This window comes from Malaclemys terrapin, chromosome 1 (genome assembly GCF_027887155.1).
Source record: "Malaclemys terrapin pileata isolate rMalTer1 chromosome 1, rMalTer1.hap1, whole genome shotgun sequence".
NCBI lineage: Eukaryota > Metazoa > Chordata > Testudines > Emydidae > Malaclemys > Malaclemys terrapin.
Genome location: NC_071505.1, coordinates 295624978 through 295652811, shown reverse-complemented (window position 1 = coordinate 295652811; position 27834 = coordinate 295624978). Strand labels below are relative to the sequence as shown.

Genomic DNA, 27834 nt, shown 5'->3' with positions numbered 1-27834 from the left:
TTATCTTTAGAGTAATTTATTAGCAAAAAACATGTATTGCTATAAGACAGACACCAAGAATGATCATTTCTGTAATTCTCATCACATCATAGAGACAAGTTACTGATATTTAACATTTCCAATATACTTGTTCTCACATGAGCTGAAAGGACCAAGCAAAACTTCCATATGTAGAAATTTCACACTTTAATATAAAATGTAAAATAACATTTTTTAAAGAGCGGGTGTGCTAAAGTTATATCTTTACATAGGATGACAGAGAAAATTCTTCGCATACATGCTCAAGTAAATGTTGTAGAAAACATCAAAGTGTTCCTTGCATCTTTCAATCTATAAAGCACACAGCTGCATCTAAATGGGCCATGATTTGAGAGGCAAAGTGAGCTGGGGACACACTGTAGCCACAAGCCAAGGTAAGGGTCCAGTCCTATGTGCAGAACTTTAATGGAGTTACATGTGCAAGACCAGACTCTTAAAAACTTTGAGAGCTTCAGAAGGTGAGTCTGAGCTGTAGCAATAATATGATAGAACATTGTAGAAATGCAGGCCCCACACACTCTGTGTTAAAAGCAATTATAAAAGGTCACCATCAACCTCTTCAAAACAAAAGCTGTACAAATAATCCAGAATAATTTCCCTTTTTAAAAGCAATTTTTACAAAAATGAAGGTTTAAAATTTAAAAGAACTGATGAAGTACAAACCTCCACCATGATTCAGACAAGTCTTCATTTGAAGTTTTATTTTAAAAGAACTGTCAAAGAATGTATCTTTTGATGAATTTTCTCTTTGCCTCTATTGTGATAACTATCAGATCCTCGTTCCTTGCAGTTTATAACAGCCACTTCAATGGTAGACACAAAATCTGTTTACTTACAAAAATATATGTCATCCGATGAACGTACTAGTTTATTACTGTAGGGTTACTAATACATCCTCAGCTACTTTGAAGTCTGTATAAAACCTGAAGGAACATCAGACCGCTAGCTACAGAAAAAAAATGCATGTAAAGAATTACATGAAGTTTGCAAATAGATTAGGGAAAAGGAAAGTTCAAATTTCTTTGTTTACTGTACTAACCTTGACAGTGTCCCTTTAATACACAGGGCTACTTAAGATTAATTTAATAATGTCAAAAGGGGAAACAATGTCCCAAGACTAATTTAAAATTGGACTACCCATGGTTTAAAAGAGAATCTGTTTTCACTGGAATACTGGCCTGCTACTGCTCTCAGAATATTTTGGTACAGCATTGTATGCTTTAAAGATGGGTTAACAATTTGGGTCAAATTTTGCTGTCCTCATTTAGCTTGAATGCTGCAACTGGACCTGTGCAGGCCCCCTGAAGCCAAAGAGGCTAGAAGCAGGCACAGAGATCCATCTGTGCAGATCCAGGTACAAGAGCAAGGCCCCTGTTTTATCCTAGTGCATGAAAGTGCACATAGTTAGTGGCACAATGACAGGCAAGTTATTTCAGGTCATGGACTTCCTTCTGCGTCACTGTTGTACTAGCTCTTTAGCATGGTTTCAAAGTTCTCATTAAGCCCTAGATTCTGCCACCATTATTTACAATGAAGTTGGCTTCAATGGGATCACTTGCCAAGAATCTGGCCTGATGAAATGAAGCTGTAAACAACTTAATCCTGAAATGCACTAACACTTGCAGCAGCACACGGACATTACTCAACACACAGATGTTAGTGGCAGAATGTTCTCCACCCAAAACACACTTACATCATCTGGCATCAGACAGTTTCCAGAATTTTTTTTTTTAAAGAAATTTAAACAGGCTGAAGGGAAACAGCAGCTCCTGCTACTCCACTGAGGGTTACATTGTAACTCAAACTACATATCCACGTAAGGGAATAAAAGCTCCCGTAAAGGCTCTGCACCGGCTACCCAGACCATAGGTCCCAGGCATTTCGGAGTAAGCAGGCACTGCAAGCCCAGAAGGAATCACAGCAACATGTTGCACCTTGGGAGTCACAGGCAGCAACTCTGAGCATCTAGAACCAGAACCTAGAGACTTTAACCACAGACCATGAAGATTAAGAGTTGGGACCCTCTGCCAAACCGGGTAACAATGACACAAAAGCCTCTCAGTAAAAAATATGTTCCATGGCAGACGTCTGCTAAACAACCTACTGTCTGGTCAGCCCTGTCTACCAGCATGCTAACTTTTTAGAAAGACCAAGAATTTATGAGATCTATATATGGCTTCCACAGTAGGCAAAATGAAAGCGGAAGGTCCTGTATATTCTACAGTTCAGCAGGGCAGCTGGAAACCAGTAACAGAAAAGAGCAGATATAGACAGTATTGAAATCACTGGCATGCCTTGCTTTGCTTTGCAGTTTCACTGCTATTTAAAACATACCATGGTTTTTATCAGGCATAACGTGTGTAGTTACAGTGGAGATTGTAGTGCTACTGCTGGACGAGCAAATTCTCTCTTAACAAGTGCATATGTTTCCAGTATTACATTTTTTCTAAAAGCCTTGGCTGCCCCCAGGGTCTAGTCATGATCAGCCTCATCATGGGGGAGAGAGACTCGAGTTTATATTCCCAGCCTGGGAACCTGCCCTCCTGCTGGGTTTGCAGGAGAACGAGGAGGAAGAGGAACCACTAGTTAGTGAATTGCTGTTACATTTTGGTGGAAGCCCCTTGTATACCCTGCTAGCAATAGAGGAGGGAGAGGTTTTAGGAGTTTACACTTGGGAGCTTGGCAGGGGGGAGTGAAGGGAGAGGGATTCCTGGGATTTATGGACCAGCTGTCAGTCAAGTCATGTTCAAAACCAGCAAATGTAGCTTGGATGGGGGGGTGGGGGTGGGGGGTTAACCTCTGACCAAAAAAATTGAGCATGCCCTTGTATTCTGACAGAGTGCAAACACCTGTCACTTGGTAACTGTACACAGTGCCACCTCAGAGCCATTAAGGAGATGAGTTTGTAAGTTTAGTCTGGTTTCTAATACACTTTCCATTCTCCAGTTTTAATTATCAATATAGTATTGGTCTCTATGAGAAACCATTCTGTCTCACTGGTTCACATCTTCCTGTCTAACAAGGGACATAAGGAAATCTGGTAATTTAGCCAGTGAGTTTCCTATAGGACAATGACTGTTCTAAGACATAGTTAATAACGTCTTAAAAAATTCTTCCTATGTGACCTAAGAGCCAAGCATCCCTGTGTGTTGTACACAAGGTACAGAGTGTGTCACATATGAAGTCAGCTAGCTCCAGTTTTTAAACAGTGACAAACTGATCTCCGTACAGGAGTATTCAACTGAAGTCCATTTTTAAAAGCATCCATAACAAATAAAGTCAATGCAAGAGAACGCTGTCACAGAATAGCAACTCCTGCTGCTATTGTAGAGAGAAGTTTATCAAAAACACTCTAAGGTTTATCTGGGAGTCATTTATCTAGTGAGGACATTCAATGACTTTATAGCCCTTATACCAGAGGATTGGAAATCAAAATGAAACCTACTTTAGTGTAACAGAATTACAGTTAGTGTCTACAAACCCTGTATGCTGTGGCATTTCCACAAGCAGAACATGTGAACAATCAGGCCTTATCATTTCTGCAAAGCTGTGTTCTGATTGCCTGAAGCATGGCAATCCATTCCTGCAAGCCAAGCGGATGCCATTTTGCTATTTTTTCCCCCAAATTCTTCTGTCCTATGAGCAATGAGCTAGTTTCCAGTCCTCTGATCTGAATTTTTATTAACAATGACCAGCCAGCAAAGCAATCTTAGTGGTTGCCAACAAATTCATGTTGTATATGATATAAGCAGCATTTTTCCAGTAATTCTTTTCATAAACATCTAAATTAAAAATGCTATAAAACATTTAAGACATCATAAATAAACTTATTCTAAAAAATCTCCTTTCAAGTAATTAATAAATAAAACCCATCCTTATTTGCTAGCACAAACAGGCTGGATTATAAAAGTGCTATGGAGAATCTGCAGAGACCTTGCTTGTTTCGTGCTTAGTTGCTCAATGGTTTCCGAGGCAGAGCTTCTTGCTCTGGTGCTGCTGTTCATCTAGTGATTTTGTTTTCTGTACGCCATCTAAAACACAAGATGTTTTAAGAGAATATTAAATATACATTAAACACTCAAATGTATCGTGACCATATCACTGCTGTTGTAGCCATGTTGTTCTCAGTATATTAGAGACAAAAGATGGTGAAGTGGGTCCAATAACAGATATTAGTTCATCCCCTTGTCTGTGGGGATAGTTAAGCAGACTCAGCCCCTAAGAGATACCTATACAAAGTATCAGGCAACTGAGAATTACTCAGCTATTACTCCACTGAAAGAATGCTGGTGACATGCCAGCACATGCTGTTCGTACAGTCATTAGCACACAGCAATGGGGGTCGAGAGCTCTAGATAAAAATGTCTATCCCTTTTTATTTGCTATAACACATGGGTCTGAGTCTGGATCCAGGGACTACACAGGTCTTCCTCTTTCATATGTACTCCAAGTTCCCAGGGAAGGCACAGGTCAATGCCCTTGCCACATTCCCAACTATGAATACTTGTCATTAGTGGGTTTAAAACTGCAATCAATTAATTAAAATATTTAATCTACTTTAGGACAGACAGACACTCTATGCAGGCACAGCATTGTGTGTGCACACAGCACTTCAGGATTCTCATACCTTGGGCTGAAAACAGAGGTAGCACATTTAGTTTAAGCAAGGATAAGGGAGCACCTTTTCCAAGATGGAGGAACTTACTCCACTTAAGCACAGCCATTGTGAGGTAAGTATACTGAGGGTACGTCTACACTTTCCGGAGGGTCCGGTGGCAGGCAATCGATGTTCTGGGATCGATTTATCGCGTCTGGTTTAGACACGATAAATCGATCCCGGATCGATCCTGGAAGTGCTCGCCCTCGACGCCGGTACTCCAGCTCGGCGAGAGGAGTACGCGGCATCGACGGGGGAGCCTCCCTGCCGCATCTGGACCCGCGGTAAGTTCGGACTAAGGTACTTCAAATTCAGCTACGTTAATAACGTAGCTGAATTTGCGTACCTTAGTCCGAAGTGGGGGCTTAGTGGGGACCAGGCATGAGTGGCCCAGAATGGAGATGGTTTTAAAACTCAAGGGCACCACATTAAAGGAATAAACATTTGGAAAATAACCTGTTGACAACAGCGGTCAAGCACTGGGACCTTATGCACCTCTCCTCAGTGAGGGTTGAAAATAGTTCAGTTATTGGTATTCTGCAGTGGATAGTGAACACCTATGTAATATCTGATGAATTCCTGACCAAACAACCAAAGAAGAGAGTGCCCCTGAGAATCAATCTCAAATTTCACATGGACCTCACTGCATGCTGGAGTTTAGTCAGTGCTCTGTGGCCTCTCAGACCAGAAAATCAGTCAAACTCCTAGCTATGTATACAGTACGCAGACTCAGTACTTCCAGTCAAGGTATTCCCAGTTACCCCCGGAACAAGATATCTAGCATGCCTTCTGCATTGGGTATTACAAATATTTTGGCTGTTTACATCATTTCCAAACCTGATTCAGAGGCTAACAGCTGATGCTAGTTTGTTGCAGTGGATCATTTCCCCTAGTGTAGAAAGGGCCTTAGCATGACACTGTGACTTAATTCCTGTCTTTGGAAAGTGACAGCTCACTTGGCACATACACTTGCTTGGGGTTGAAGGAGTGGGAAACAGCTCATATTCAGTGATCTGGGGACCAACTGCCATGGAAATGAGAGTTGCTTGAGAAAAAGTATTGGTGCATTTTTTTATTTATAAAACGTGGACAGTGGTTTGAATTTTTGAAAGCATTAAGTGACTTCAGAGCCCACATCTCATTGAAAGTTACTGGTACTTGTGCTCCAAGTCACTTGAAGGCTTTTCAAAAACCCTCCCAATAGGATGGAATCATCAGTGCAAAAAACTAGGATACTATGGATAACTTACATATCTGGATAAAGCACTACTGGATATTTATGTTGTGTGGGGGGTACCAGGTTTGTTTGTTTTTTAAATGAATACAGAAGTTTTATACTCACCACTAGTATCTAGTTGAAAGTTTAAATAGGCATGTTGTCTCTGTCAGAATTTGAAAAGTAAGCTATAACCTTGCAAGTATTCCAGGTTTGTTTTCAAAATCTGTTGTATTTATTGCATGTAATTACTTACAACCTGTTACTACAAATACTTACTTTCTCTGGATGTGGGCTCATCAACACCAGTGTGGGATGGGCTTAGTTGCCACTGTGAAAAAGAAAAAGTTTCATTTTTTCTAGAGGACAAAAAACAAACAATGGGAGGAAGAGGACATTTGGGACATCACTTCATTTTAAGGATGTGAGCTCCTCTGACACTATAAAACTACAAACAAGGTTTGCTTTCTTTTTACACCTCACCTTTTGAAGGAAAAAGCTATTGCTCTGTTAAAACTGTGTGGCCACAACTTCCACTTGTGAGGCAGAATTGCCTGCTGGAATGGGAGACTTGCACCAACATCCATGATCTTGAACACCTACAAGGCCCAGTGCCTCAGAACAGGTGCCTAGATCCACCTTCCACCCTATGCACTGTGACTCCTCCAAGAGCTATGTTCTTGAATGGGCCCTTCCAGTGGATACCTCCAACCCCACCCCAGTGTATGAAGGGGAGGGTTTGGAGGAGGTCACTTCATACAAAAGTACCAACTGAGTTAGCAAATCTTATTTAAGGGAAAACTTTGTAGGGAGATACCATGGAGATACTCCCAGCTCTGCCTTTGGCCTGCCCCTTTTCACTTTGCAGAGTATGCACCATATACTGTCCCTTTAGACGGGCTTCCAAAGGATCAGGAGAGCATGCCACAGAGCCCTTCTCTTTCTTCTGTACATCTACTCCGTGTGCACATACCCTGGCCTCCCCATATGGTAGCAGAGGGGACAACTGCACTCATAACAAAATACTGAAGATTAGAATCTTGAGCAGAGTGTGTCATATATGATATTTTCCTCAGCTCCCAGCCTGTTACTGAAAACCCAGATTTTGTGGGGAGGGTTGAAGAAGGGATCTTATGTAGTTAGGAAGGTCCCATTTTAATCTCCCAGATGCATCTGGAAGCATTTACATTGGAAACCAATCTTCCAAGCTACTGAAGGTATGAGAGGATTATGTCTGAGCTTGTTGAATCTGGTCAAGCGGCAGGAGGGTTTTTAAAAATGGGTTATTAACTGCAAAATGCTCCTATTGAAAAAACTGTATCGGAAGCCTTGTCTACACTAGCACTTTTCCCATCATGGGTCTCACACTAGCACAGCAATGGTACAAACACCAGTGTAGACAGAGTGCAGGCATTTTTATTACCATCTCTTTGAACCCTGCTCCAAGCAGGATTAGGTGACATGATGGTAGAACGTCTACGCCCCATCTCCACAGCTCTCCTAACATTCCTGTACACTTAAAGATTTAAAAAAAAATAAAAAAAATTCGCTAGGTTCTACCATTTACCGTAAATTTGCTAACGCCTTCAAGTTCACGAAACTTCATGTATGATATATCTGCTTTCTTCTTTCCAACATCTACATCTCCTACATAGATTTGCTTGATGCCAGCACCTTTGATTAAAGGCACACATTCATCACAAGGACATTTTGTCACAAAAATCATGCTTCTCTCTTCTGGTTTTATTTCTTGACACCTACAAGTAGTCAGAAAAAGATTCTGAAATTAAAAACTCCACAATTCTGAATGGTGGTGATTTAGGCTCAAGTGGGTGAGCAAAGAAATTCTGTTAATCATATTATATTCTGCTCTTCGGAGCAGGTTTGTTATTCCTACCAAAGCACCTGGGAACAAGAGGACACATTTGGTTAGGATTTGCTATCTGAATGACAAACACAGCACTGTTAAAGACTCAGCATTTACCATTCTGCAGCATTTCATTTCATGACAATAATGTGGTTATGACAGGTACCAGAGATGGTGACTGTTGAGTTTTAATGGTACTCATCACACACACAAGAATGAACAATTTAAGTCAAGTCCTTCAGTTTTGAAGAATTCACAGAAACTATTTTACCTGTGAATTTTCAAATTTTACATCATGTTTAAATGTGTATTTTGATTATACATAGCACCTTTCATCATCACATCATGTTCTGCATCTACCAGTTGTTCATTTCTGAACTGCCTTTTTCTTTTCTGATATTAAAATAATAGATTCATATACCTGAATGTCAAGGCGTTCTGTTCAGCATGTATGATGTATCTGAACTTTCTGATTTCTCTGTCTTTTTGTTTATCATCCATGTGTGGAAAATCAGCATATTCAGATCCAACAGGAAAGGCATTATAACCACAGCCTACAAAATACATGGCTCCTGTTCCATCACAGCTCTGCAAAAGTGAACCATCAAGATTGATTTAATATGCAGTCTATTTGAACATCTGCAGGGTGCTGCCCAATATACCTATATTTAATTCAGTGTTCAAATTCTGAGTTGTAGAGTTAAACTGGGCTTTCACTAGCAGTATATTGTGTGTATGTAGTGGTGGGGGTTCTACAGATTTATTTATTTATTTTGTTCGTGTTATAATGTGACCATCCAGTGCCATCTATATCTATCCATCCCCATCCATGGCACTGGATGGTCACATTATAACACAAACAAAATAAATAATGCAAGTCGTCCTCATTGGCTACTTCTCCTTGTAAGCAGCACTGATAGAGGCAATAAAAAGTATGAATGACTAAGTCATTAAGCCACATTGCAATATGTGAGAGCAGGAAAAAGCAGCTACAGGGTGAGCTCGAGATGCAAAAGCCTGTATTTGGCCATTGCATGGAGATCTATCAGATGCCAGACGTGTTGATATAGTAAAGAAGTTAGTGGCTGAAGTTAGAATAGTTTGTGGTACAACTGTAAGTATCTAACGACTAGAATGAAATAATCCAAACTGAGTGCTAGAAAATACATCATGGAATAATCTTGCACTTGCAGGAGGATACAGTAAGAATAATCAAAGATGGAAAAGACCTATGAAATGAGCTCTAGCATAAAGAAGTTTATGCCTGGGCATGAAAAGAAAAAGAGAGTAATAACACTTTACATTTATCTTTCTAGTGCCATGTGCGGAACCAAGGCATAAAATCGGAGACTAAAGTTCTGTGACTTAAATTCAGGTTCCAGTTCTTATTTTGCTAGGCAGATGAATTAGTCACTAAATAGATGTGGTTCTCAAAAAGTACTGCTCCAGTGCAGAGTAGCTAGAACCAAGAAAGCAAGTTGAAGCAGGAGAAATAGCAGAGACACATATCTACGATTAGTTAAGATACTTTTCCACAGAAGTAAAATAACCTGTCATTCTGATACATCCAGCACTGCTATAGTTATTTGCTGTTGCATCACAACAGTATAGTTCAGTACATGAATGCATTTTGTCTAGGTTTACCATTTATGAGTCAATGCTGCACATTAGTATATGCCTTGTTTTGGCATTTTTCCATTCCCTCAAACCCTACTCTGAGCCAAAGAAGGCATGTTCACCAGACATTTGCTGCAAAAAGAAGTTCAACGTGGTGTAACACTACCGTTGCATCAAACAAGGATTTGTCAGGTAAACTGTTGCCCTTTGACTTCTCTAGGGGAGAAGAACTGAATAGTGACACTGTTGAACAGCACATGTTGCTGGATTAGTAGTACTGGCAAAGCTTTGTAGCTAGGACACCTGGAATGACCGTAATTCTGTTACTATGGAGTCTAACAGATGAGAAACTAGGCACAAACATTGTGGTATTTACCAACTCAATCATACTAATTCATCTTGACAGCCCAATTATCAACCAAACGTTAATTTAGGGTTACCAGAGAATAAAAAATGCAATTTTTAATAACATAAGGCATAAACACCTCTTCTACAAAGTTATATAGTCAATGCTGAGCAAAATTAAAGTACAAACTGCCAGTGTGAGACAAAGTGACAATTTTTCCATACTCACAGATTTTCCTTCTGCCCAAATAACCGCTCCAACACCCGTTTTGTGATCCTCTAAAATATAGAATGTATAAGTAATAAGTAATAGCCACTTTTGTAGAAAACTTCCATTTGGAAATCTGATAGCATTACCTAACAATTAATGAATGATGCCTCATGGTACATCTGAGAGGTATTAGCTCCACTTTGCTGATAGGGAAAATGAGGCACAGAAAGATTAAGAAACTTACCAAAGGTTTGCAAGTCTATGACAAAGACAGGAACAGAATGCAGCCCTCCTGACTCAGGCCTTGTCTTTTCCCCAACATCTTAGCTGACTAAATAATTTAATTACTTTACAGTGTGGAGAGATATAAGCATTGGGTCTCTTTTGACAGTTATTAGATACTACTAACGCAATGTGTGCTAAGAAGATAGCTATCTAGAAACACTAGGTGCTTTGTGATTGGCTTTGATCACCCTACACAAAGCAAAGGACTGTGTGTTGGGAATCTAGCCCATAGCACCAAGGAGTTTAATGGATGGCAGAAGATCACTTGGAAACTTAAAAAAGAAAAAAGAAAAAAAAAAAAAGAATAAATTAATCAAAATTTATTTAAAGACAAACTTTTTAATAGCCACATACAGAATCAAGCTCTAGTACAGTAGAGTTTTGTGAGCTCTCTCTTACACACTACGCAGGAGTTTGAACAAAACTTTCATTTAAGTTATTGGAAAATCTTCCAAGGTATTTCTGATGGGAGGCATTTTAACTGGTTAAAAATGGGGTGTGCTCCGGTGGTAAAGAACATTATGGCTTTCGGTACAGAACACTTCAACCAGTGCTGTTCCAATTAACCATCTCCCAGCATTCTTAGTGCCATGTAGAATTCAGCAATCACTTACAGGGGGACTTTCCTGGCAAGGAAATGTTTTTACCAGGTCTTACAAATTATTTACATGTTTTTCTTAGTTATTCCTATATATTAGCCAGCATGAATTGTTCTCCTTCCTTGTATCCCTTCTTTACCACATGGTATAACTAGAGCTGTAGCATTAGTTCAATATCAGTTAACATAGGATTAGGAGGTCACTGCTAGCCTAAATAGGACAAGCTGGGCTGGACATAATAAACACTCATCCAAATATCTTCAGTTAATAAAGGTAAAACAGAAGAACAATTTGTGGCTGTAAACCTTCTTCCTCAAGTTTTATCCCCCCCTTACCTGAACCAATCAGTGCTCTTTGTTTAGATAATGCTCTCTGGTTTAAAAGATGGTCATCATATTGTGGTCTAAAACTGAGTCCAAAGGGTTAGGCAGCCCAGGCTTGTGTCATCACCAGGTTAACAGGGAGTTACCTCAACTTATCCTGGCATGTGCTCCCTACTTTGATCCTTTTCTCTCTCTATTCTGTGCCAACCCTGCCTCCTAACTTTCCAAAATAAGCATTCTTTCAAAGGGCACGATTTGCAAAAAAGCATAAAGCCAGGCTTCAAAACCTATGTTTAGGCATCTAAATAAATGGTCTGGTTTTCAAAGTGTTTAGTACCCAGCAGCTTCTCTTGACTTAAAGTTGCAACTGTAACTGAGGGCAGAATTGGAACCTTAAATAAATACAATTTTTCAGAGGGAGGCAAGAGAGCTAGAGTGGGAGTTTTAAAAATATGTAATTTAAAGAAAATTCTTCATTATGGCTCCAGAGCAGGTTGAAAAGATATAAGATGATGGGTGCCACATTTGCTGTGGGCATAGGGATGGAGAGTTCCTGTTAGCTAGTACCTATCATGCTCAGAGATTTCCCTATTTTATGGTTATTGAGGAACATGCAGACAGATGGCCAGACCTGAACAGCATCCCAAGCCCACACCGCTATATGCGCATCACTCATCAATTCAAAAATTGGTGCTGGAAGTGTAGGAAGAGTTGATCACCAGCGGACAATTTTTGTTTACAAATCTGAATTGAATGGAATTCCTTTGCTTTTGCAGAAGTGTCACCAGAGTCACTTGTAAGAAAGGACAGATTTCTGGAAGGAATTCCTCTTGCTGTTCTGGAGGCACAAAAGCCTCGAGGATAATTAGGAACTAGACAAAAGAGAAACTTTCTAAACCTTCCTGGGCCCAATTACACGCAAATACCAGAAATCTGCCTCAGATTCCCTGAAAGAGAGGCTGGAATAACGAACCAAATTTTGCCCAGCTGTACATGGGTGGAGTGCCCATTAACTTAGATGGAGTTTACGCTAGCTTATGTCAGTGCTGCATTTGGGTTTGGGGAGCAGTGGTTTACCTGCAGAAGGAAGTATGGGAAATACCCTTCCTATAAAAATTATATAGTGCCAGCCAGGGCATCTATGTCCTCCTCCACTGATCTGCCTGTGGTTTGCATGTCATTTATTTAATATAACACTTTAATTATGACCACATTATCAAGACCTCTGATGGTTGCCCCATTTCCAGGACTTTCACAAATACATTAATGCATAAACTGGATGCTTTGTGGCTCTCAACTGTGCCGGTGGCAGGATGTAGAGGGTTTAGGGGCTTATGGTGTATGATGCCAGGAAGAATGAATAGCTTGTGCTTCTTGAAGCCAATCTTACGTAAAAACCCAAGACTTATGCTGAGGTCTCTTTCACACTAAGGAAACTTAGAAATGGCAAGGAACAGGAGGCTGGATGAAAGATCTACAGGTTAAAGGTGGTAGGACTTAATATAAGAAAGGTTTCCTGCACCCTTTGTCCAACAAACATTCTCTAAGTCCTAGGAGACACTTAGGCTATCTAGTACCAATGCATACACACTATGAAATAACCCTAAAGTGTGCAGATCTCTTGGTACTTGGCTCTCTCTACAAGTTACCCTACTGCCATCTGTTATTTTTTCCCCTTGTCCTATAGAACAAAAGCTGGAAGGAAAAAACAAAACAAAAACAAACCATACTTTGCTCGAGAAAACCAAACATCTGAGTCAGTCTGAGTTCAGCTTCACAGTCAAACTGATTTTCAACTTAATCACATCAGAGACTCATGGGGCCTAATGATGTGATATATGTCAGAGAAGGGAAAGAGAAATAATTCTAAATGTGATGAGACCTCTTCACAAAACACAGGATGTAAAAGTTTCTTATTGCCAGGTACATCCTAGGGGATGTGACATATACAATACTTCAAACTTTAAATGTGCAGGCCAAGGAAAAGGATATATTAATATAAGGGATATACTGTATTTACATCCCTTTTCAATAGAACAAGCAATTTGTTATATTTGACCTATTTTAAAGTATTTGAAAAAAAAAAAATCAATCTAACCAATTATGGATGGATTTTTCAAACAAATGCTTCATTTATTAATGGAAAAATAAAAAACAACACTGGCAAACACAGTAACTAACCAACATAGAGGAAGCAAAAAATGAGTAAGGAAAGTATTGTCAATTTTAAGTTTCCTAAGGGTTATCATGTAGAGTATATATTTTTTCTCAGAGTCCTGCATAATAGCATAAATAATTTTAGTTTCTAATAGGGGAATTTGCACAAGTCTGCCATTATTTAATTAACTAGAGAATAAGGGGATTAGAAATCATTGGTATCAAAAGTAGGCCAAAGTCGATACATAGCCTCTGTCCTCTACAAAAAAAGTATTCTGTTCTTCAAAACTCCAGAATCTTTGCAAGTAGGAAACGGTCAGTTGTCAAGTGTGTAATGACTATCACTACTAAACAATGGGAATAGGAAAATGCTGTTATACAAAACTAACTAGTATTCTGCTGGTGGGTAATGAACAGATATGGAAGAGCATCTCTATTTCTGTTTACTATTATTTTCTATTTAAGTGTATTAAGTGCTTACTACAATGCCAACTGACCACTAGGTGTCACTTGTTGACAAGAAGGTGTTTGTATATAAAAGATCTTGCAGGGGCTCCAATAAATTAGATAACGTTTCAATCTTTGAGATGGGGGTGCACACGCTGGCTGAGGCTTTGCCAGTGTAGGATAATTGCACTGTGAGAGCTCCTTCCATCTGAAGAGCTCAAAGCCCCTTACAAACATTAATGAAGGCCCCTTGTGAGGTACTCTAAGTGGTACCCCCGCTTTACAGATGTAGGAACTGAGGCACAGAGCAGGTAAGTACCTTGCCCAAGGTCAGATGGGAAGTGTTTGGCACTGCCAGGAATGTAACCAGGGCTCCTGACTTCTAGTCCCATGATCACCACAAGACTGGTTTTTCTCCCATTCACATAGAAACTCACCAGTTCGGTACGCCAGTAACCTGGCTTGTATCATACAGTGCCTTGCAATTTCTTGGGGCAAGCTCTGATGGTGCATGTCATTTGTCTGCTGTGATCCATTACAATAAAATCCAAAATGGCCAAAGGTAGGGACACTGGCAGCTACTGTGGCCAAAAGCAGGATAAGATCTTTCATATTTTGCCTAAGATTGCTAAAATACGGATTTTCACAGAGGTTCTCCAGACCCATAGTCATCAATATTTGCTTGTGCATTTCTTCATTTGAAATTAGGAATAAACGTTCATACTCCTTTATTCTTTCTTGTCTACACTCAGTATAAAAGTCAGCGTTATTCCCAGACAGAGTTTTTGCAATTTTTTGAATGAAATCACACTTGTAAGAGGTTTCTTCTACAAACTGCACCATATCACACACTAAAGGCTGAAGCAAGAGACACACACGAGCTCGACTATTTGACTTCAATCTTTCTACTGCTTTGGCATCTAGCTTTGCATCTTCAGTACTAGTAGGGTTGGAGGCTTCATTCTGCAAACTTATTTCAGGATCTGCAGGCCAATAAGAAATTCTGTTCACTCCAGCTGAAACAGAAGATACACATGGTTAACAGGAAGTGTGCAAACACTGGTGTTAAATGACAGGTTTCAGAGTAGCAGCCGTGTTAGTCTGTATCCGCAAAAAGAAGAACAGGAGTACTTGTGGCACCTTAGAGACTAACAAATTTATTAGAGCATAAGCTTTCATGGACTACAGCCCACTTCTTCAGATGCATCCGAAGAAGTGGGCTGTAGTCCACGAAAGCTTATGCTCTAATAAATTTGTTAGTCTCTAAGGTGCCACAAGTACTCCTGTTCTTCTTTTTACTGGTGTTAAAAACATTTTTCATAATCTTAACTTTAAAACATTACCATAGAATACTGCATTTTGACCCCTTTAACAACAAGGAGTGGGTATTCTTCAAACTGTATTTGAGCATATGTGCTGGCAAATATCAGCATCAAGGGGTTATTGTGTCTTAGATTAGCTAGTTTTGCTTCTATTATGCTTTTACAGTTCTGGCAACCAAAAGGCCAAGATGCACCATCTCCAATAGACTGAAGCTGATTGTTTTCTAGATTGTAAGCTCCTCAGGGCAGGGACTTTTACTTTTGTGTCTTGTACCACCTGACCACATTGCCAGTGCATAACAAAAAAAACAGCTACTGTTAGTGGTGCTCTAGGTGGTGAAAAGCAAGGGTTGCTGAAGGACAGTGCAGTCAGTCCACACCACACAAAGACGAAGAAAATGATCTGTGAAATGCACTTGGTCTTCATCTTAAATGGAAAAGGAATTTCAAAGAACTGCATCTGAATTCCACACCAACTCACATTCCTCTTTGCTGCAGTTAATACTTAGCACGCAATAGGATCGTCTGGTAAAATTACAGGTAGGCAAGCAGAATGCAACTACCTGGGATAAAACTAACCAGGACTCCCAGGCTAACACTGCTATGCTTGCAAAGTGTCAGTGGTCAAAGGCCTAAGTTTTATGTCCAAGTAATGAACACAATAGTGCCACCTATCAGTACTTGAGAGGCTACTGTCTCAGTGGAAAGAGTCCCACTTCCTGAATCACCAACTGTAGAATAGAGACATTTAATGCTGGTTTCCCCTAATGAAAATATCAAGGCTTACTATGCAAACCAATGAGGTAAACATTTACATACAGTACTGGGGCAATCCCCAGGGAGTATGAGTTTTCTGTATTGTCAGTCAGTCATAAGTAGCAAAACATCTAAATTAACATGTTTACCCTTTCCATACTACAGTCTGTAACTTACCATTTACAATCATTTTTAAACAAGTTGAACATGGTTTTCTGGAAAAATAAAGATCACAGTTTTTAAGCCTTGATCCATGTTTAATCAGAGCAATTTGACCAGCATGTAAGTCTGCACTGGAGCAATGTAGACCAACCATTTTTATATTTTTCACTACGACCAGGCCAGTCTTCTTTACCTATTAAAAAGTACATTATTAATTTTTGTTACAAATTAAAAGTTCATAATGATGCCATAGCTCATTCAGTGTGTTCCACAAAGCAAGGATTTATCTACATGCAGCATTGCACTTCTTTGAATTTTGGGCTATGATAATGCAGTGATGGTCAAAACATGTTTCATGATCCCAGGATATTGGAGAGAGAAGGTGGATTCATCGGACCAAATTCCACTGGTAAAAGAGACAAGCTTTTGAGCTGCACAGAGCTCTTCTTCAGGTCTAGGAAAGGTATGCAGAGTGTTACAGCTAAATACAAGGAGGACTACTTATGCTAAACAATCTGTTCCATCTTGTATTCAGCTGTGACGCTGTGTAGCTTGAAAGTTTGTCTCTTTCACCAACAGAAGTTGGTCCAATAAAAGATATTACCTCACCCACCTTGTCTCTCAGAGATTAATAGGCAGATACATCTCTTGGTTACATTTCCTTTAGGCAGTGCCGTTCATTATAGATCTTGGAAGTACATGCTAATCTTTTTTAGTCATTCTACTCATCTAACAGATCCTGTATCAAATTTCCAGTCAAAACACATTGAATCTTACTGTCTTTTTTTCCCGGGGCAGATTATTCCCTGAAAATCCACATGGAGGATGGGACATCCCACAAATTTCCAGTCAGTATCTTTTGAATGATTCCATCTGAGTGAGGTTCGTCTCCTCCCTTCCAGCCACAGAAACTAAAACCATGGCTCAAGGGATCTGTGTGGAAAGGCCAGGGTACAGCCTCCAACCCTAGTCACTGTCTACATTCTTGAATCCTCTCTGTTGCACAGTGAACCCTCCATGTAAGAATGCTGAGGAGTTCAGCACTCTTCTTATTCATTCTCACAGGACGAGGATGAAGTTATGCTGGAGAACATCTGAGCTTCCAACACTAGCAGGGCCGGCTCTAGGCACCAGCGCTCCAAGCATGTGCTTGGGGCAGCACTTTCCAAGGGGCGGCACTCCAGCCCGCCCCCCCCCCTTTTTTTTTATTTCTTGCGGCACAAAAAGCCGGGAGCCGGCCCTGAACCAAGATGTTCCCGGTCAGCTGAAGCTTTCAGGCTGAGTTGGATCTGACGCTGCAGTTCTGGCAGCAGTCACTAGATGGCGCTCATGGCAGCCTGAGTCGCACAGGCTGGACTGCAGTTCAGGCTGCCCTGCCGCTGGAGAGCCAGATCATCATCCCCCGGAGCTGAGCCCGGCAACGAGAGGGGCTCAGCTCCGGGGGATGATGTTCTGGCTCTCCAGCGGCCGGGCAGCCTGAACTGCAGTCCAGCCTGGGTGTGAGGAGCCAGGGAGGGAGGGAGGAGGGGTCCTGCTGCCGCTGCTGCTCTGAGTCTCCCCAGGGCAGCGCGGCGTTTGCCCGCCCGAGTGGGCTGTGCAGGGCGCCGCCGGGCTGTGCAGGGAGCGCAGATCCCGGCTCGTGCGCTGATAGGGCGAGTGGCTGGGCAGCCCGAGCTGCCGCTGTCCCCTCCTGCCCCCGTACCCAGCCCGCCGCGCACCTCCCCCGCCTCAGCCCTGCGCTGCCTGCCCTGGGCGGGGAGAGGCAGAGACCGGCTCCGAGCGGGGCAGCAGGGAATACTGCCCTGCCGGGGGACCCCCGCAGCTCAGGCACCTGGGGGTCACTGTCTGTCCTCTCGGCTCTGCCTGCATGGGGTTGGGGAAGCAGCTGTCAGCGCCTGCCCCTCTCAGTCCTTGTACCCCCCCATCCCACTCACAGCCCCTCCACTTGTACCTCCCCCATTGCTCCTTTGCTGCACCCCTTCCCCTTGTACTCTCCCTTCACCCACACCTCTCCCCTTGTACCCTCCCAGAGTCCTCTCCTACCGTACCTCCCCCCTCCCCTGCACCTCTTCTCCCGCAACCCTCCTGATACCCCCTCTCCTCCTCCGCAAGTACATCACACCCCCCTCTCTGCCAGCGTAGAGCCCCCAAGCACCCCCACACCCGCTCCTCTGCCTGAACCCTCTTTACTAGCTCCCCATCCCTTTCTGGGTACAAGGTTTGAGGGTTAGTCCCTATGCCTTCCATGTGCATTTGGAGCACTAAAGATGGGGTTGTGGGGGCGAGATTTATACTAAAGTGAAATAAAAATAAGAGAAACGGTTTGATCCCCACTGCAAGTATAAATGGGGATTGCTGTGGTGAACAAGGAGGTCATGTTTGGGGGGGGGGAGCAGGGGGTGCGGGTGGCGGGGGGAAGAGCCCAGGGCTGGGGAGTCAGGGGGTGCGGGTGGGGGAGGGGAAAAGGGCCCAGGGCTGGGGTAGGAGGCAGCCAAATTTTTTTTTTGCTTGGGGTGGCAAAAAGCCTGGAGCCGGCCCTGAACACCAGTTTCGCCTCTCCTCATCGGCAGAGGCTGCCTGGGGAATCAGGAAGACAAATCCTCCCTTTGTACATTGCAGGCAACATTTGCTACATCTGGATCATTTGTGTTTGTGGAAAAATAGGAGACAGCCTAGCCCAATGAGATTTTTCTAATAATGGCCATCATGGTGTTACAGCTACTAAGAGTGAGAACTGAAAGACTACAGTTGCTTAAGATTTATGAAGAAATTCCATTGTTAGTGACAGTTATGTATCTGGGATTTTTGTACAGCCCCATGTAGCTGCCTACTACCTGCCTCTCCTAGTCACTTTGTCTAAGTTTGAATTTGGGTTCAAACTTCATAAGGAGCCCATATCTCTATGATAGGCAGAATCAGAAGAGTGGGTTTGAATACCCTAGAACAGCAAGTTAGTTAAATTTGGAACCTAACTTTGAGGCTTGGGTCAGATTTCTAATTATTACCAATTTTTATTTTACCCTCCTTTTCCTGTTCTAGTTTATACACGAAATGGCTATACATTGCCATTTCCCCTTCAAGCAGTTTAAATGAAGAAATAACATTTACACTTGTGTAAAAGTATTGGCACTAGACTAGAGGAGTACATTAAGATTTATCTTGACTCCATCAGGTGGCATATAGGTATGCAATGTATAAAAAAATTAATTATTTTTAAAGAAGAGTAACAAAATCCTTGATCCCAAAGGGATCGCTTAGAGAGAACCCTGTAACAAGGTGCTTACAAAAAACACCTTGAATTGGAAGCATCACTGTCTTTCAGTTATCCAGGAGACCAGTTGACAGATAAATACCCTTTTCACTAACACCCAGATATTCTAGCCTTAAAAAGGTGCAATGGACATTTCAAATGGCTCCATGCACCTACCATTCACTCAAGAGTTTGGTTTTAAAATGACAGTTTCCTATAACTATACAAGAAGGTTTGTGTTTTAAAGAGAGTCTGCTCTGTCAATGGGATCCATGTTTTTAAGCCCCAGTTGAGTGAGCCATTGGCCAGCTTGGTGGACTACAGGAAAATCCATGGAGGTAGACTCCAAACAACATCATAATGTTTTCCATAACACTACATCAGCGTACACCCTCTTACCATTTGAGTAAGGTATAGAAAATTCAAGAAATCATCACATGGCAACACATTGTAACATGTGCTGAAAAATACAGGGGACCACCAATCTCAAGAGATTCTTTAGCATTTCAACCCCATTTTTTAAATCTGGACCACCATTCTGCCACATGTATAACCCCATTCCTATCTTTCTAATTTAATATCGGTCAGCCAATACCAAGCCTCTTTTGAGATCATATGATCAAAGTTAATGCTGCTGACTGGAATTCCTTATCTATTGTAGTACATATGACATCTCAATTCTTTTCTGCTATAGCATCTACAGAAGAGCATTTACAATAATCCTATTGTTTGAACAAGGTTTGGATATAAACAAAAGAAATGTATGTAACTACATTTAAGTTTAGATGGTGAATAGATAGCATTCTTAAATTTTTGCTCTCAGGTTCTACTTTTATTCCTCCTGCCATTTACTACAGAAGAAAAAATGGTCAGAAATACAATCAATACAATTTTTGTACTTTTAAAAAAAGTACCTGGAAAGTATTTATTATATGTATAAATAACACACAATAGTCTGGTTAAGTGTATTCACAGCCTAAATGTTAGCATCTGTTCAGGAAGGACACCTAAACTGCAAGCAATATATTTTACCTGCGATTTCTTTTGCTGTTCAACTGGGGGAAATAGTTCCATCCAGAGACTGAACAAAGTAAAAAGGTTGACTTTGGAAAGCCTTGGTGTTTGACCTGTCATCAGAAAAAAGATGAAAGATAAATATTAACTGATAAAAATATTGTATTGCTTTAATGATTAAGACTCATAACTGGTGTTCTATAGTGTAGGTAGAAAAAGATGGAATACCTTGCTTAATACACACTGGACGGTAGTGTAGCTTGAAGTGCCATCTTCAACTTAAATTTGGCCTCCAAATTAAATTTTGTAAAAACAAGCATTTATAAAGCCAATGACTAATATTGATGTTTCCTCTATAGAAAATGTAGTAAGCTGTTTTACACTGGCATGTACTCAATATATAATTTTTCTAAATGTACACACATGTAATTCAAATATAAGTGTGTATTTATATAAACTGTAATAAATACAAATAAATTGTTCCATTAATTAATATACAAATAAAAACAGTAAAATAAATATGCAGAATTTAAAATTCAAACATTGCAAAAGTATGATCTGGAAAGTGAAAACAACGAAGTGAGCGATTTCACCTAATTTTATTACCAAAACTGAAAAGCAAAAAACAAGCAAAAATTGTGACTTTTGTTTTTAAAATAAAGAATTCCTTCACATTTTTAATGACCTAAATATTACTCCAAGCATCTACTACGAAAACTTTCCCTAGTCCTATAGGCCAAGCAATGGAAGAGCTAACGAGGCATTATAATCACTCAGTGGCCACTAGTAATACTAGTGCCTAAATTCATCTCTCCCCAACACCAGCCCCACAGATCACCATGCTTTTCTGATATTTCCATCAAATGAAGCAAGAAGGAAATGAAACAAATTTCAGCAGAAAATATGATTAGATGCAAATAAACTACAAAGATTTCCTAGAAATTCTACACCCGCCATGGTAGAGCCTAGTGGATCTTTTGCTTCTACTATTGCTGTGGCTAAATCCCACTACATAGAACTTTTCTAGGACACAAATTGCTTTGTCTACCCAGCTCTGTATAATGTGAGGAACTGGTAACATACTTTTCACAGAAGTCATCCCACTTGTGGGGGGAAAGCAGCAACCATATACTTAGTCCCACTGAATTTGGCACTTCATGGAGAAAGGCACATTAAATGTGCTGAAAGAAATCTGAGTCACCTCCTGTGGTCATCTAGTCTAGTCCCTGCGCTCATGGCAGGACTAAGTATTATCTAGACCATTGCTGACAGGTGTTTGTCTAACCTGCTCTTAAAAATCCCCAATGATGGAGATTCCCTAGGCAATTTATTCCAGTGCTTAACTACTCTGATAGTTAGGAAGTTTCTCCTAATGTCCAACCTAACCTGCCCTTACTGCAATTTAAGCCTATTGCTTCTTGTCCTATCCTCAGAGTTCAAAAGAACAATTTTTCTCCCTCCTCCTTGTGATAACCTTTTACGTACTTGAAAACTTATCATGTTCCCTCTCAGTCTTCTCTTTTCCAGACTAAACAAACCTCATTTTTTCAATCTTCCCTCATAAGTCATGTTTTCTAGACCTTTAGTCATTTTTGTTGCTCTTTTCTGGACTCTCTCCTATTTGTCCACATCTTTCCTGAAATGTGGTGCCCAAACTGGATACAATACTCCAGTTGAGGCCTAATCAGAGCAGAGTAGAGTGGAAGAATTACTTCTCCTGTTTTGCTTACAACACTCCTGCTAATACATCCCAGAATGATGTTCGCTTTTTTTGCTACAGCGTTACATCGTTGATTCATATTTAGCCTGTGGTCCCTCTGACTCCCAGATCCCTTTCTGCAGTACTCCATCCTAGGTAGTCATTTCCCATTTTGCATGTGTGTAACTGATTGTTCCTTCCTAAATGGAGTATTTTGCATTTGTCCTTATTGAATTTTATCCTATTTACTTCAGTACTACCATTTCTCCAGTTTGTCCAGATCATTTTGGATTTTAATCCTATCCTCCAAAGTACTTGTAACCCCTCCCAGCTTGGTATCATACGCAAACATTATAAGCATACTCTCTATACCATTATCTAAATCATTAATGAAGATATTTAACAGAACTGGACCCAGAACTGATCCCTGCAGGACCCCAATTGTTATGCAATATATAAGAAGTGTGAGGAAATTCCTGTTCTCACATTTTCTAAAGAAAAACAAAACAGTAAAATAGGTTTACTCTTCATGTAATTTTGACTTGTAGAGTTTATCCCATTAATCTATATTTCTATTGCATTTATGAATTTCAGAGCCCTTCTGTAGCTAGAACATATATATTCCTTATAGATGGTAAAGAAAAGTGTATAGCACAATGGATAGCTTGTATTATATGTTTGAAGGGCAACTCCAAATATCTGTTAAGGTGGACCTTAAACAAACATATTATGACCTGATTTTCAGAGGTGCTGAACACCTGCAACCCACTGAAGTTAATGTCAGTTAGAATCATAGAATATCAGGGTTGTAAGGGACCTCAGGAGGTCATCTAGTCCAACCCCCGGCTCAAAGCAGGACCAATCCCCAACTAAATCATCCCAGCCAGGGCTTTGTCAAGCCTGACCTTAAAACCTTTAAGGAAGGAGATTCCATCACCTACCTAGGTAACCCATTCCAGTGCTTCACCGCCCTCCTAGTGAAAAAGTTTTTCCTAATATCCAACCTAAACCTCCCCTACTGCAACTTGAGACCATTACTCCTTGTTCTGTCATCTGGTACCACTGAGAACAGTCTAGATCTAGCCTCTTTGGAACCCCTTTCAAGTAGTTGAAAGCAGCTGTCAAATCTCCCCTCATTCTTCTCTTCTGCAGCCTCTCCTCATAAGTCATGTGCTCCAGCCCCCTAATTATTTTTGTTGCCTTCTGCTGGACTCTTTCCAATTTTTCCACATCCTTCTTGTAGTGTGGGGCCCAAAACTGGACATAGTACTCCAGATGAGGCCTCACCAATGCCGAACAGAGGGGAACGATCACGTCCCTCGATCTGCTGGCAATGCCCCTACTTATATAGCCCAAAATGCAGTTAGCCTTCTTGGCAACAAGGGCACACTCTTGACTCATATCCAGCTTCTCATCCATTGTAACCCCTAGGTCCTTTTCTGCAGAACTGCTGCCTAGCCACTTGGTCCCTAGTCTGTAGCAGTACATGGGATTCTTCTGTCCTAAGTGCAGGACTCTGCACTTGTCTTTGTTGAACCTCATCAGATTTCTTTTGGCCCAAACCTCTAATTTGTCTAGGTCCCTCTGTATCCTATTCCTACCCTCCAGCGTATCTACCACTCCTCCCAGTTTCGTGTCATCTGCAAACTTCCTGAGGGTGCAGTCTACACCATCCTCCGAATCATTAATGAAGATATTGAACAAAATTGGCCCCAGGACCGACCCTTGGGGCACTCCGCTTGATACCGGCTGCCAACTAGACATGGAGCCATTGATCACTACCTGTTGAGCCCAATGATCTAGCCAGCTTTCTATCCACCTTATAATCCATTCATCCAGCCCATACTTCTTTAACTTGCTGGCGAGAATACTGTGGGAGACGGTATCAAAAGCTTTACTAAAATCAAGGAATAACACTTCCACTGCTCTCCCCTCATCCACAGAGCCAATTATCTCATCATAGAAGGCAATTAGGTTAGTCAGGCATGACTTGCCCTGGGTGAATCCATGCTGACTGTTCCTGATCACTTTCCTCTCCTTGAAGTGCTTCAAAATTGATTCCTTGAGGATCTGCTCCATGATTTTTCCAGGGACTGAGGTGAGGCTGACTAGCCTGTTGTAGTTCCCGGGATCCTCCTCCTTCCCTTTTTGCAAGAGTTCAGAACCTTTGAAAAATCAAGCCACTTTTTTTTTTTTTAAACTGCTGCCAATGTATAGTTATTGAAAGAGAACTTTGCAGGTGTATCAAAGCACCATCATCCTCCCAAATAATCCTGGGGATGCTGATCTCATCCCCACTACAAGACTCAGCAAAAGCAGTGTCAAAGGGCGATTCCTGGCTAGAGTATCGGTCGGGAATGAATAGGAGCCAAGCTTTGTGTCACATAAAATGTCATCCAGGAAGTAACACTATTCTTCATTTCAGTATCACGCAACAGCAGGGAAAACAAATGCTTGTTATTCAATTCCGAGGGTTTACACTGGCAGAAAGAGAACCAAGGCTGGATAGAAGGTTTTCTTCCCATCTGTATCCACCATAAGGACTGGGTTTCTCAGAGGAATTCAAGCAGAAGGGAGAATGGTTCTCTTCTTAAGCAGAGCTTTAGCAGCACCATCTTTATTTCCCATGGTGCTGAGGCAGCGTAAGTGTGGTATTCATGGGCAGTCTGCACATACACCTTATTCCCCCTGCTACATTTGGGTCACAAACACTAAGGGAAAATCTGAAGCCAATCAAAATTAGTTTCAGTTAGAATTTCATAACACTCTTGCAAGATTATTTTGCAAAACCTCTATTTGGGCCATGTTATAGGTGGATCGTGCCTGTAGGCATATGAAGGCATATTTAGATTTTTAGACATGGCTAGAGTAACTGTTCAGGAATAATTTGGTCTTTGGATTTAATAAAGGAATTTATGATTGAATTGGTGTCATGGTAATATCCTGTATTAATAATAATAATTCCAACAGTATCAGAGGGGTAGCCATGTTAGTCTGGATCTGTAAAAAACGACAAAAAGTCCTGTGGCACCTTATAGACTAACAAACGTATTGGAGCATAAGCTTTCGTGGGTGAATACCCACTTCGTCAGACGCAGCTTATGCTCCAATACGTCTGTTAGTCTATAAGGTGCCACAGGACTGTCAATTCCAACAGTGTTACTTTTAAGAAAAGGAATGCTTCATAATTAAGTACACAGGCCATAAAACCCAGTTAAGACATACAATACAAGGAAAAAGATAAAACTATATCCCAAACTCAAGTAAGTAGTACTGGTTTAGCAGGAAACCATATAAATAAAATTTAATGGGAAACACCCATTGTTAGTAATGCTAGGAAAATGTCAAGAAGAATGATGGGAAAAATCTCTGAGCCGTCCTGCCAGAGAAGCAGTTACCAGGCAGAAATAGACTTACAAACTCCCTAATGAGTTTCAAAAGATAATAGATGGCTAAGCGACATTTCTAATCATTAAATAATTTTAAAGTGTATGTATCATGTAAACAAAGAACTACAAAGGAAGATCTGCTAGCATACATGAGAATATATACTCCTACACTTACAGCTCTTGCAATAGCACATTAGGACCAGTTACCTAGAAAAGATTTTACCATAGTGTAAACTTAGATGAGATTATAATTTGAAAAGATGTGCGAAAAAATAAGGGAGTGGAAGGAAAGAGAGAAGAAAACAGTCATCCACACATCTTGTTTTCCAGAATATTCTTCCGTCTTTTATGTATTTACATATTGAATGGTAAGCTCTTTGAAAATGGGACTCAGTTAACATGCTGTCGATGTCCCAGTGGGGGAGCCTCCTCCACTGTAGTCATAGATTTTAAGGACCACTAGCTTGATCTGCTTAACACAAGCCAAGAACCTCACCCAATGATTTCTCCATCAGGCCTATAACTGCTGTTTCAACTACAGCCAGGGGTGAAAGTAAAACTGAAAACTTACTTGCACAGGGGCCCTGAAAGGGGCGGGGCTGGCTCTGCTCCCCCTGGAAGGGCTGGTGGTCAGCATCCCACAGCCAGCCCTTCCAGGCTGCCTGGCCCATGCCGCCCAGGGCTCCAGGGACGATTTAAAGGGCCTGGGGCTCTGTCCGCTGCTGCCACTACTGCAGCAGAAGATGGAACCCTGGGCCCTTTTAAATCGCCGGCCCTGGGGCAGCTGCTCTTTTTGTCCCCCGCATTGGCAGCCTGGGGGAGTGGGGGGGCAAAAGGGGCAGGGACGATAAAGCGCTGCCCCAGCAAGGCCAACGACAGGGGGCACAAAAGTGGCAGTGACGTTAAAGTAAGGTGGCAGGGGCCGGTACCGGCAGCCATGTTTTACCGGTACGCCATACCAGACCGTACCGCGTTACTTTCACCCTGACTACAGCACATCTGTTAGAAAGACGCACAGCCCTAGTTGATCAACTTCTAGTGATGGAGGACTCCAAGGAGGTGGGAAGTAGATGCCAGTTTGGTGAGGGGAGGCAAGTGGGATAGAAGGGGGCTCTTGCCTGACATGCTGCCAGGCTCAGTCCTGAAGGCATGGAAATATCACATTGTGGGGGAGACGGGCTCCCTCTTATCTGTCAACCTGGATATCGGGGAGGGCTGTCTGCTGGGGATACAGAAGAGAGAAGCTCTCACCTGACATGCTGTCTGACCGGGGCGGGGCAGTCGCAGTAGAAAGGGCATTAAGGAGTGCTCACCTGGCACACTCTCAGTCTGGGTGCCAGGGATGGGGGAGGGGCGCTCACCTGGCACGGTCTGGGGATGGGGGAGGGGCACTCACCTGACACGCGGCGGGGGAGGGGCGCTCACCTGACACGCTATCGGTCTGGGGGAGGGGGAGGGGCGGGGGCGCTCACCTGACACGCTGTCGGTCTGGGGGAGGGGGAGGGGCGCTCACCTGACACGCTGTCGGTCTGGGGGAGGGGGAGGGGCGCTCACCTGACACGCTGTCGGTCTGGGGGAGGGGGAGGGGCGCTCACCTGACACGCTGTCGGTCTGGGGGAGGGGGAGGGGCGCTCACCTGACACGCTGTCGGTCTGGGGGAGGGGGAGGGGCGCTCACCTGACACGCTGTCGGTCTGGGGGAGGGGCGGGGGCGCTCACCTGACACGCTGTCGGTCTGGGGGAGGGGCGGGGGCGCTCACCTGACACGCTGTCGGTCTGGGTGCCCGCGGTGCTGACTCTCCGCCCGGCCGCCACTTGTCCATCGCCCGGACCCTCCGCACTTTGCATTGGTCTCGCTGGCCTCACCCGCCCGCTAGCGACTCCGGCGACTCAGCTCCGCCCCACATAACTGCTGTGGCAACAAACACCCGTCAACGAGCCCAGCGCGGCGCGAGCTCTTGCGTCAGCATCACCAAGTCATCATGAAGCTGCTGCCTTAACCGCGAAGGGGCGTGGCTGGCCGGTTCAGGCACTGGGGAGGGGGAGGTGAAGTCACTCCAATGAGCGGCCTTTGGTTGGCTCAATATGGGGCGGGGCGGGGCGGGGCGGGCTGCGGGGAGCTGAGCGGGCTGCTGTGGGAATTGGGCGGTTGGGGTGTCTCATGCTCCCCTCAGCAGCGGCCGTATTGGCGAACCGGGAAGTGGGCGGGCTCAGCCCGGCGAGCTGCTTCTCGCGCGGGGCCGGCTCAGTCGCACGCAGGGATGTTTTGGCGCCGCGCTGGCAGGGCGGGAAGCGCAGTTAGCGGTGCGACGGTTTTGTGTGGAAACTGGACCCGTTTGCAGACATATAACGGCTGTCTGGAGCCGTTGGAGGGCCCGGGCATGTCAGGGGAGCGGGGCTGGAAGCAGCGCTGTTGGGGCGGCGAGGGAGCAGCAGCCCCAGGGGCTCTGATCTCCCCCAAGGGGTTCGGGCAGCTTTCA

At 42.6% G+C, this 27834-nt stretch overlaps 1 protein-coding gene across 2 annotated transcripts; it reads right to left on the bottom strand.

Annotated features, from left to right (window-relative positions):
* On the bottom strand, positions 1-27371 carry CDADC1 (cytidine and dCMP deaminase domain containing 1). Of its 2 annotated transcripts, none has more exons than XM_054014929.1 (9): positions 27115-27371; positions 20286-20380; positions 16019-16196; positions 14201-14779; positions 9971-10020; positions 8201-8367; positions 7480-7669; positions 6192-6243; positions 1-4070 (listed from the first exon to the last, which is right to left on the bottom strand). In XM_054014929.1, exons 1-9 carry the CDS (start codon positions 27200-27202, stop codon positions 3997-3999), a joined length of 1473 nt encoding a protein of 490 aa, XP_053870904.1. In that variant the 5' UTR covers positions 27203-27371; the 3' UTR covers positions 1-3996. The 2 variants fall into 2 exon arrangements, with proteins under 2 accessions (XP_053870904.1, XP_053870909.1); XM_054014934.1 differs by lacking the exon at positions 27115-27371 and adding an exon at positions 26828-26844.
* Positions 27372-27834: the final 463 nt, after the last annotated feature.

Bases quoted from the DNA above. Each gene is read 5' to 3' on its own strand.
- CDADC1 (XM_054014929.1), bottom strand. From the start codon at position 27,202: ATGCAAAGTGCGGAGGGTCCGGGCGATGGACAAGTGGCGGCCGGGCGG. The intron at 20,381-27,114 runs GTGAGCGCCCCC...TTCTGATGACAG, and splicing joins CCAGACCGACAGCGTGTCAG to GTCAAACACCAAGGCTTTCC. The intron at 14,780-16,018 runs GTAAGTTACAGA...CTTCTGTTTCAG, and splicing joins TTTAAAAATGATTGTAAATG to CTGGAGTGAACAGAATTTCT.